Raw genomic sequence first — 11,304 nt, forward strand, 5'->3', positions numbered from 1 at the left:
TGACTGAAAGTGTCTTCTTCCTAACATCTTTTGTATTTGACAGAAAATAGAAAGTCACACAGGTTTGAAACCACATGAGGGTGAGTAAATTATGACACAATTTTCATTTTAGGGTTGAATGTACTGTATATTCTTCATTTACTAAAAATTAAGTTCTATTACTAAATTAAGTTCTAAACTAGTCTGGGATGACATTGTAGCCATTTGAATTATTTTTTAAAATAGATGACAAATTATTAGAAAGTGTCACTTCAGCATTAAAATGTAAAATCACAACATATCAATATATAGAGAGAGTTAATCAAAAAGCATACAAAAAACAGGACTGACAGACAGCGTTTTTTACCAGAGCAGTTGTTTTACTTTCACTTTATTCACTTGACAATCTATGTGGGACTTTCTGCTCAAATATTCACATCATATGAAAGGAACCTGCTAATAAATTATAAACTACCATAGTAATGTGCTTGTGTCGCAATAAGTAGTTAGCACTCATTTTTGCTTTACAGTTTGCGACAGCCGCATACGTAGATGCATAGATCCTTGTAAGTTTTGTGTGCAATAGGTTGTAACACCAAGGAGCACAATTATGGTGAAGAAAAACAATTTGTTTGTCCATTTTGACGACGATTTTTAGTCATTTCTCAGTCATTTAGTCTTCAAGTACATCAAAGTGCTTAACAAAGACTACATGAAACCAGTTAAGCTGTGTATTTAGTTCATTTAGAGAAAGCGAGAGAGAAATGCTTTTCCATTCACATGTACTTCAGTTATGACCTCTGAACCTCTAGATGGTTTACTGGGGTCATACTTTCCCATCAAAATGTATATGTGTCTGTTTCATCCCTTGATTCTGATGATACGTCTGATGAATATGACGCACTCATGATGATTCAAAAATCTTTCATAATTCTGTTCTGAGAGCTTAAAAAATATCATCTGTGCAACATTCCCATGGACAGTGGTGGATGAATTACCTGAAAGCCACACTTAAGTAAAAGTACAGATATCTTACCAGAAAATGACTTTGGTTGAATTTCAAAGTCACCATCTTAATATTACTTGATTAAAAGTTTTAAAGTATGTGATATTTATTGTACTTAAGTATGAAAAGTATTTTTTAAATATTAAACATAATTATATTGAAAGTACAAGTACAAGTAACTGCAAAATGGAAAAGGAGCAAAGAAATATTTAAAAGATGTTTATACACAGTTTGAGCAGCAAGATTGTGTTCAGTTTGAACTCTTTCTTCCATTTTATATCTCTGGGTAAGCATAAGAGGCACTTCATTTGGTACTTAGTCTCTTTCATTCCAACATAAGAAAACATCATGGCACTTTATTCATGATTAACTTTATATTGTATGTTACTTGTTTAGTTACCACTGTTGTTTGACAAGATAAAGAGAAACAAACCTGGGTATCCCACCTAAACTCTAGTATGATCATGTTAAAGGCCTCTGACATGTTCAGACGGCTGGATGTGCAAATGTCATCATCACGACTAACCTCATTTGGAAGTTCTGCCAGACATAGAGAGCAAAATATTGTTTTCAAAAGATAAATGACAGAAATATCCAAAGGCAAAGCACTGAAATTGGCATAAAATGCTGTTAATTGCTAACAAAATTAGATGAGAGCAATGATCACAGCAGCCAGCAAGCACAGGCTCAATACGACTAACCGCTGTCCAAATTGTTCCATTATCACAGATTTCTTGATCAGCAGATAATTATAAATGATAATCTGGACAAATTAACCTGTAATGGACCAGTAAAGACTGTAAGAGAGAAAATGAGATCACAGTTTATGTGGAGAACAGCAGAAAGATGAGTGAATCTTACCTGAATCTAGTCTGGAGAGAAACTGCAATGCACAAAAACAAAAAAAGATGGTTTTATCTATTATTTATCCAGTATTTATTACATAAAAATATTAAACCCAGGGAACCAGAAAGACAGAGAATCGGGAAGTATTTTTTGCAGTTAACTTCCTTGAGGTCAGTCTACACAGACCATGTTTTTGCGTAGAGCAGTGGAATTTGGAAAATTGCAATGTCTTAAGACACTTTTTTTATTTTTTTTTATTTTACCTTTATAGTGCAGCAGCCTTTTAGAACACTGCTTCATATGCGAGCGCAACAGTCAAACATGTTAAAAACACATGTAAAAATAACAATGGAGAAGCAGAACAGTGGAATGCAAAAATATGTTCTGTGAAAACATTTCCTTATTCAGGGTAAAAATCAAGGGGCATGAACATAATACAAGTGAGAAACGTTGATGCTTTATTTCACTTCAGCAATTAGTGTCTTTTACAAACATTTAGCCAATTTTCCAAGGACCAGCATGTTTAATAAATGCTACATAATATCCTCAACATCAATATAAATTCACACAACGAGACCTGAATCTGCAACAATGCGTCCAAACAGCAGAAAACATGGCCAAAACCAGAGCTTTCAGCAACTGTCTTTATTGCAATAACATATCACACACTCACACACACACACACACACACACAATAAATACAACTGACATTCAGTATACAATTAAAAAATTTCCTTTTAACAACACACACTCCAATGACTGACAGTTGCACAGTCATAAGCAGCATCCATTTCTGAAATTAAACTTCACCCACTAATTTGTTCTCACCATACCCAGTCCGCAAAAAGAAAAAGAAAAAAAAACATGACCATAACATAAAAAGCCTAAAAGACGTATGAGGTGTGTCAGACTGTTTTGTTTTGGAGATTATTATTTAAGACATTCAAATGGGAAAGTGGGTTGTGTAACATTAGAGCAGGCACCTGTAGAGATCTCACAAAAGCAGGTTCTTTTCATTACACGGTTGTTCTTTTAGTTTCGCTTACTAAAGGCTTCCATCAGCCTAAGGCCCAAACAAACCAAACAGACAAGGTCTCTATGCACAGGACATGTACTGACACCAATACAAAATGTCCAACCAAATGTTTCACATCTTGGTTGAACCTCAAAGTAGCAAGACAATTCAAGGACATTGGGAACTACTGTGGATTTGAATTGCAACGTGATCACATTTCAAGGCATTGCAGCATTCCTGTAAGGAGCACATACACTGTTAATAAATAAATCAAGGTTTTTACTATTAGCACACCCATAGTGGGCGGTGCGCATGCTAACAATGCTGGAAAACGAGTTTGAAAATAGCGAGGAATCATTTGCTTTTACAAGAATGTTCAAAATGAATGTGTTATGAGTGAACCTGAATCATACATGATTTTAATTTTTTATTTTGTGGCCATAAAAACACACAATTCCTCGTTATTTAATATTGACCTACATGTTGTTAGCATGCTACATGTTGTTAGCATCCATAACCACTTTTTAATGTCTATCCTTTGAAATGAAATTAATCTTAATATAAAATAACATCAATCATTGCATCATTAGCTACGAAATAAGCAGGTAAACAAAATCTATAGAAAACGATAAAAGAAGATTTGCTTAAAGGTGCTGATTTGACTAGTTTCAAAGCGATCAGACGGTTTAGTGACCCGCATCGGTGGCACGTGTTTGGATGGTCACTCTTCTTGGTGGGTTCTGCTCTGTACTGCGATTGGCTATTAGCTCTTGCAGCTGCAGAGCACCTCCACCAATAAAACAGAATGCTGGGCAAACAGGGGCGGAGCAATCAACAGTCCCCTCCCACAGCACTCGCAAAGAGTGTGCGTCGTAAAAAGTGAGCCGCCCCTTCTCAAAGTCCAGACACAGTCCGAGGCGAGGTGGTAAGGGGGCAGTGAGGGGGCCAGTAGAAGTGTTAGACACCCCACATTTGGGTAGTAAGATCTTGCCCATGCCCATTGTGAGGAAACAGAATGGAGGAGGACAGTCCTGGGTGTCCTCTGCGCCACTGTCATGACCACTATCTGGATCGTACCTATGGAGAGAAATATAAGGAAAAAGATAAATTAATCAATAATATTGCCTACATAAGTCATCGTGAGTTAGTCAGCTCTTAAACGCTTCAAAATTTCTCCTCACCGTGGACTTGCCATGTCTTGTGGAAGATGGAACCACTCCTGCAGTTTTGCTTCAACACCCACTCCCACCTACACACAGAGAAAACAACTCGTTTTTAAAATTCACATTTTTAGATTTTTTTTTGTATGAATGTGTATCCATTTTAAAAATCAACATATTTTATTACATAAAAATATATTATTATAGGCTACTAAAAATGCATTTCATAAATATAACTTGAATATACTTCTATTAGGGGTTGCACCGACTAATCTACTAGTCGACTTCAATGCTTTGCCATGAGCTTTAAGCTTGACGTCGTCTAGTCGCTGGTCCTATAGAGGGCGCAACGGGATAAGAAATCTTTGAAGGACTTCTACATTTACGCTCAGTTTCCAAACAGTTAAAATGACAAATAAATGCATACTCTGAAAGCGCTCCACAAGACATATGTGATTATATTACTGGATGCTCGAAATTGAACAGGAGAATGCACGTTTTAACGTACACAGTGTTGTGCGGAATTGGGCTACTTTAACACTGTTGCCGTGGTTTGTTTTTCATGTCCACGGGTTGAAGCGCCCCCAATAACGTGATATTCAGCCCCTGGAATGCAAATTTTACAGGAGGAACCCCGCCGAAAAACGTGTTTTTGTGTGGAATAAAGTAAAAAAATGTCAGAACGATACAATGAAGAAAAAGCCTAATTCAAAATTTAATTCTTGATAATAAAACCATATTCAGTAATTTGGCGTACTCTTTCATATTACTTCACAGGGGGGGAAATGAAATAATGAAAACACTGTATATTATCAATTTTTGCAAAAATCAGTTATACACTACTGCTCAAATGTTTGGGGTGGGGTTGGTAAAAATTTTAATTGTTTTTGAAAGAAGTCTCTCATACTCACCAAGGCTGCATTTATTTGATCAAAAATGCCATATAAACAGTAACGATTTGAAATATCACTACAATTTTAAATTAATAATAAACTTTTCATATTTTAAATGTCATTTATTTCTGTGATGCAAAGCTGAATTCTCAGCATTATTAGTCCAGTCTTCAGTGTCACTTGTTCCTTCAGAATTCACTCTAATATGCTGATTTGGTGCTCAACAAACATTTTCAATATTGTTGAAAAAAGTTGTGCTACTTAATATTTTGTGGAAACTGTGACATTTCTTTCGGGATTCTTTGATCAATTTGAAAGTTCAAAAGAACAGCATGTATTTGAAACCGTAATCTTTTGCAACATTATAAATGGCTTGACTGTCACTTCTGATCAATTTAATGCATCCTTGCTAAAATACAAGTACTAATTTCTATGTTGACCTTAACCAGGTAGGAGCCAGGCTCCACTGAGCATGCCCAGTAGTGTCGTCCCTGTGTGATGGAAACATCAGCCACAAGGAGGTCAGAGGTGAGGTGACATGAGGTAAGAGCCCGATCAGCAGCCTGCAACAGAGTCATCCCAGGAACACTCCGGGCGTATGTCTGCCCTTTTCCCAGCGCCACCCGCTCCGCATGTAGGCCCCAGCGCGAATCCAGGCAGAACGACAACACTGAGATTGAGGTATGCAGGAGAAATGGAGTGGAGGAGAGGGTTGGAAAGGCCAGGTCATAGGGAGCAGAACACAAAATGAAAAGAGGATGAGGAAGTGAACATATAAAAAGGAACAGAGAGGGGGGATATGTATGCATAAGTGTAAAAAGGAAGAAATGGGATTGGAAGAAAAGAGGGGAAACAGAGAGGACAGCAGGAACATTGTACATATTCCAGGACTCTAGGATTCAGAGGAGATCAAGCAGCTGATATATTCCAGTTAAATAGGAATACAAGTCCAAGAAACAGCAGAGATAACAGGAGCAAAGGAAGGTGGAGAACAACAGGAAACATAAGGAGAAATAATACAGAGATGAGAGCAAAAAGAGACATGTCAGAGAGTTGTGGATATGCATGGAGAAATATACTACCGCAACAGAATTAATTGTATGAGAGAAAATGCGAAAGAGAAAATATGATATGCATGTAATAAAACAACAAGGTTCAGTTTGATAGAATTGTGATATAGATGGGTGAATGAATGGATCAATAAGTCAATGGCTAGATGAATTAAATTATATGGATTGTTAGATGTATTAATCATTCAATAAATAAATGAATATGATACAGATGAATCGATGACAAGTGAACAAACATGAACAAAAAGGCAGATGAATGAATGAATAATTCCGTGTGAATGTATCAATTGATAGGTAAATGGAGGATGGATAAATATCAATAAATTAATGCATGAAATAATGAATGAATCAACGAATCATTCAATGGATGGATAGATAGACATAAGCAAACAAAAATAAAAAAATACGCGAATGAATGAATGGAAGAATAAATAAATGGATGGATACATAAATGGAGAAAATAAAAATAGAGGATGCAAATTGTAAGTCGAAGAAGTAGAATGAGTGGAAAATATGCAATTATTTTGCATCTTCAATAATGTGAGAAACTGAGGAGCTGGAGGAAAATAATTTGACTCTGGGTAACTTATATTTTAAAGGGGTTCAAATTCAAGTGCGTATATATTTGTGTGTGGATGTGTCTTACCTGGTGCAGGAGGTGTGTGTAGATACACCTCCTCACTGTACTCTCCAAACCCTGCCTTATTACAGCCTCGAACTCTCAGGACATACACACTGTCCATCTCTAGCTTATCAATCACTGCACTGGTCCCGCCCACATCATCGAGACGCTGCCATGAACAGTGTGTGTCATTACTTCCCGAGCTTCCTTCAGACAAGACTCTGCCCCATAATGCTCCAGCTCCGCCCACTTTCCTCAGATACTCCACTGAGTAGTGCCAGGCAGGGGCGGAGTCCTGTGGGAGACGCCAGCACAAATAGAGCTGGTCATAGGCCAAGGTCTTTTGAGTGTCAATCACAGGAGCCAATGGGGCTGCAGAAGGAAAATAAGGGGTTGGATTAAATGTGAATTTAATTCATTATTGTATTTGACATAGAAAAGCAAGTTTTTATGAAAACCTTGTATAAAGTCCATGCTGCTGAGCGCTTTGAGTTCTCTGGAGACGTCCATCTGAAAGTGTCGGAACGAGGGATCAGCAGATAGAGAGAAATGCTGTTGATTTTCTATTGCTTTTACCAGTCTGAGGAGAAAAAAAAGAGATAAAAATCAAGTTACGTGAATATACAAAAGCTTTCTTTATATCAAGTGATCATATGTAACATAATATTCCCACGTTTATTTTGTGTTCCTTTTGAAAATGTTTCTATGGAAACACACAATAGGCTATTGTGTTTGGATTCGTATTTCATAAATGACCAGATTTGCACAATCACAGCAACCCACACCCACAAACATACACTCTAACCTGTTGTGCGTGACTCTGGCAGCCTGCACAAAGCACGACTGGTCAGTTTCCTTAAGCAGCTCTTGAGTGTATGTGAGCAGCCCTGCGTTCTCCAAAAGACTCTGTTTTTTAGAGAGCTGTGCATTCAGAGCCCCTGCCCGCTGTGCACGAGCCCCTTCCAGCAACATGGCTAAGGCCCCCTGACGCTCCGCCAGCACACTGCGCAATTCACTCACACACTGATTCAACTGCTCCTTAGCCACTGCGCTGTTCACCTGAACACAGAGGTACAACGATTAAACAGGATAGAAGAAGGGAATAGCGAAGCTTAACTGTAAATTTCTTTAAATATATTTTTTACTACATATAGGAGGAGACCTCTCATTGTGGCTTTTTAAATGTCATAAATATTTTAATAATTTAATTTAAAATTTTACTTTAATTTTTTTAATTTATATTTTAAAAGTAATAGCTGTCAAAATTAACACGTTAACGTATGCAATTCATTTTTTTCAATTTGAAAAAAATATTTAATGCACGGGCAGAGCTAGGGGTTGGCCACCCTACTCACAACTGGTGCTTCCGTCTCTTTTTTCTTGAAGACAATTGCGTTTATTTAGATGCAGAACCTCTTTACGACCACATCAAATGGGAGACTTTTCAGACGCGCACCCCAACTTTGCGCTTGTCAGACGAGCTCGGTGACGAGGGACCTTCAGTATACAGTGAACTGCAGTCAGGTTAGATGTTGTCGGGCCACATGTCAGTAAAAACAAATTTTCCTGTCCTGTCAGCCATTATACTGTGCTCGTAGCACGTGCTCTTTAATTGCACGCACAAATGGGGCAGCACGCTGTAATGTATCATTTCATATTAAAGCGCAAAAGAAACTACGAGCATGCAATGTCGTCAGTTAAGTTATGAAGTTACTAAAAAGGCAATTAATGCTGCCTTAAAACTGTGCATGTAAGTATTTGTTATATATGAGTCACATTTAAGAACATGTCTCTGAAATGCAGTGGTTTTCAAAACTGTACTGGAGCACAGCACTGTCTCCCTCATTTAACACACCCGGTTCAACTCGTCAGCTAGTAGAGACTTTAACCCTGAAGTGGGTCAGAAAAGGTAAAGAGTTGTGAGAAAATATCATGTTCAGCAGTAGCAGCGGCAGCTCTTAAAGCAGCCAAAATAACCTAATATCCCAGCTGCTGTGATGTCTGTTAATCAAAGAACAAAAGAAAAAAGAGGAAATCAATAACTTTTGTAGCATTTAAGGATTCAACTATATTTATTTTAGAATTTAGTGTTTGATAACTTTGTTCAATTTCTGTATATTTACTACTTGCAGAAGGGCAGAGGTAAATATGAAATTTATTATAATGGTTTATGTGGAGATTGTTTTAAGTTCACTTAAATTAAAAGTAATTTTTTAAAGTCTAATAAATGTTAAAATTGATAGCTCTCAATTATATTGTAATGTTGAATAGCTATAGCAATTATTAAATATTAGGGGGAAAAATCAAGGAGACATCAGTAGTATTGGTATCAGTGATACTCGCCTTCAGTCATAAAAAGATGCCATTAAACAAATATTTAAAATATACTGTATTAATATTTTTTCGACATTCATTTGAAGATTGAATGTGAAATTGCAATATAAAAGTATATTTAAACACTTTAATGTTAGTTGGGATTAATCGCGATTCATTTCAGGAAAAAAATTGCGATTAATTAGTAATTTTTTTTTTAAATCGATTGACAGCTCTGTTTATAATTCATATTTTTTATGTTCAAATATTTACATGAAATTATATTAAATCTTAAATAAAACTAATTAAAAATTAAATATCAATAATAATAATAATAATTTTTTTACATATTACACACGTATATGTATATACAGTATATATACACACACACAATTTCATGATTTCCATCCTTCTATTTTGACTGCTAAAAGTTTATAGCACCTGAAAAAAAAACACTCACATACCCTGAGATGTCTCACAAACACTGAAAGTATAATTAAAACACCAGTGCTGTGTACCTCAGTCTGAGCGATGCCACTCTCTACTTGGGTGATCTGTGCCTGTACAGAATCCTGATTGGCGAAGACATAGTTCATCTCCTTGGTGATCTTCTCCTGTGATTTCACAACATGGAGAATTGACATGAAACTGCACAGATACACAAAGGTTGAGGATCTAGACACAGTATTTATTAAATGGGTTATCCACAAACGTAATCCAAAAACAGGCAAAGGTCATAACACGGGCAATGCAAACAATGACAGTTCAGGGCTGAGGCCAACAGAGTAATCCAGATAAACAGGCAGAACATCAATCCTAAGGAGCGGTTTCCAGACGTTCCTAAACAAGAAAAGACTTCAGTCCAGGAGGGAGGTGGAGCGGAGGCGGAACAGGGGGAGGGATGGAGGGCCAGGCCCATGGACAGGAAGAGGAACTGGAGCCGGAAGAGCAGGAGGCCACCAGGGCAGAGCCGGCAGAGCAGGAGGCCACCAGGGTAGAGCCAGCGGAGCTGAAGACCACCAGGGCAGAGCAAAAGGAGCGGAACAACCTCCTTGGCAGTGACAGGGCAGACAAGGGATTCAGGGACGGCAGAGACAGTCTCCTTGGCCATGACAGGGCAGGCAGAGAGTTCAGGGACGGTCCTCTTGGCCGTGACAGGACAGGCAGGGAACTCACATGCTGGCAACAAAGGACTGAGCTTTGGGGCTTGAGTGAACTATGGAGTGGATCCTCTTGGCCGTGACAGGACAGGCAGGGAACTCACATGCTGGCAACAAAGGACTGAGCTTTGGGGCTTGAGTGAGCTCTGGAGTGGATTCATGGACTGGAGCGGCCTCTGGAGTGGATTCAAGGACTGGAGCGGACACTGCCGTCTCAGAAGTGTGTATAGCCCAGACACACTAGATGGTGACCATCATGACTGGAAGGGCAGTGGAAAGTGGGAGAACCTCTGAGATCGCTGGGCTTGAGAGCTGTGAGGTCACCGGGATGCCTGCCACTCGCACTGACATCATAGGTGGGTCCGCCACACTGGACATCAGTCTCGGTTGCCAAGGCACTGCCTTACTAGCTTCAAGTGCAATGTTCATGACGGACGGGAACACTGGAGTGGCAGCCATGATGGCTGGAGAGTCTGGCGTGGCGGCCATCTTGTGGAGAGGCTCTGGGCTGGCGGCCATCTTGTGGAGAGACTCTGGGCTGGCGGCCATCTTGTGAAGAAGCTCTGGACTGGTGTCCATCTTGTGGACTGGCTCTGGTGTAGCAGCCACGTTGTGAAGAGGCTCTGGTGCGGCAGCCATGTTGTGAACTGGCTCTGGTGTGGGAACTAATGGTCTAAAACAGTGGTCGCCAACCCGTCAATCGCGATCGACTGGTAGATCTTTATCACTGTCCCAGTAGATCATCAGGAATCTGCACAGGGTGTTTATTTTGAAATTGACAGGATTTTTTTTAATTTTATTTTGTATTTACTGTGCGGCGCCCGTCAAAAATAGGCTAGGTGCCCATCTTTAGTGAAGCGGTGTGGAGGGACGCTTCTGAAACATGCCGCTGCATGGCTGGTGTAAACACAAGCGAATGACAAGGATAAAAGTTGCTGTATATAGTCGTCTAACATACATCCTCAATTATCTTGTATCTATATTTCACGTACCATTTCTGGCCTCCTGGCAAGGATATAGTGATGTAAAATACATTCAGGAATCTGCACAGGGTGTTTATTTTGAAATTGACAGGATTTTTTTAAATTTTATTTTACATTTCTAAACATTTCTTTTGCCATTAATTGGAATAATGCACTGAGATTTTTGTATGCACAAGGAGTCTTACAACAGCCAGTGCTCCACACAGAGATCTGATCTCACCATCATCCAGTCTGTCTGGAATGACATGAAGAAACAG

General features: G+C 38.7%; 1 protein-coding gene across 1 annotated transcript in view; it reads right to left on the reverse strand.

Annotated features, from left to right (window-relative positions):
* Positions 1-2,337: 2,337 nt before the first annotated feature.
* Positions 2,338-11,304, reverse strand: part of LOC107657588 (tripartite motif-containing protein 46-like) — a 16,709-nt gene continuing 7,742 nt past the window's right edge. Inside the window, exons 5-14 of the mRNA XM_016445746.1 lie at positions 10,389-10,685; positions 10,169-10,304; positions 9,820-10,083; positions 9,423-9,592; positions 7,397-7,650; positions 7,050-7,171; positions 6,616-6,963; positions 5,340-5,569; positions 4,028-4,095; positions 2,338-3,923 (exon numbers count right to left, since the gene is read on the reverse strand). Of these exons, the coding sequence (XP_016301232.1) occupies positions 3,533-3,923; positions 4,028-4,095; positions 5,340-5,569; positions 6,616-6,963; positions 7,050-7,171; positions 7,397-7,650; positions 9,423-9,592; positions 9,820-10,083; positions 10,169-10,304; positions 10,389-10,685 (2,280 nt within the window). The 3' untranslated portion in view covers positions 2,338-3,532. The remainder of the gene's footprint in view (positions 3,924-4,027; positions 4,096-5,339; positions 5,570-6,615; positions 6,964-7,049; positions 7,172-7,396; positions 7,651-9,422; positions 9,593-9,819; positions 10,084-10,168; positions 10,305-10,388; positions 10,686-11,304) is intronic.

This window comes from Sinocyclocheilus anshuiensis, unplaced genomic scaffold (genome assembly GCF_001515605.1).
Source record: "Sinocyclocheilus anshuiensis isolate Anshui unplaced genomic scaffold, SAMN03320099.WGS_v1.1 scaffold43, whole genome shotgun sequence".
In the NCBI taxonomy this organism is placed as follows: Eukaryota; Metazoa; Chordata; class Actinopteri; order Cypriniformes; family Cyprinidae; genus Sinocyclocheilus; species Sinocyclocheilus anshuiensis.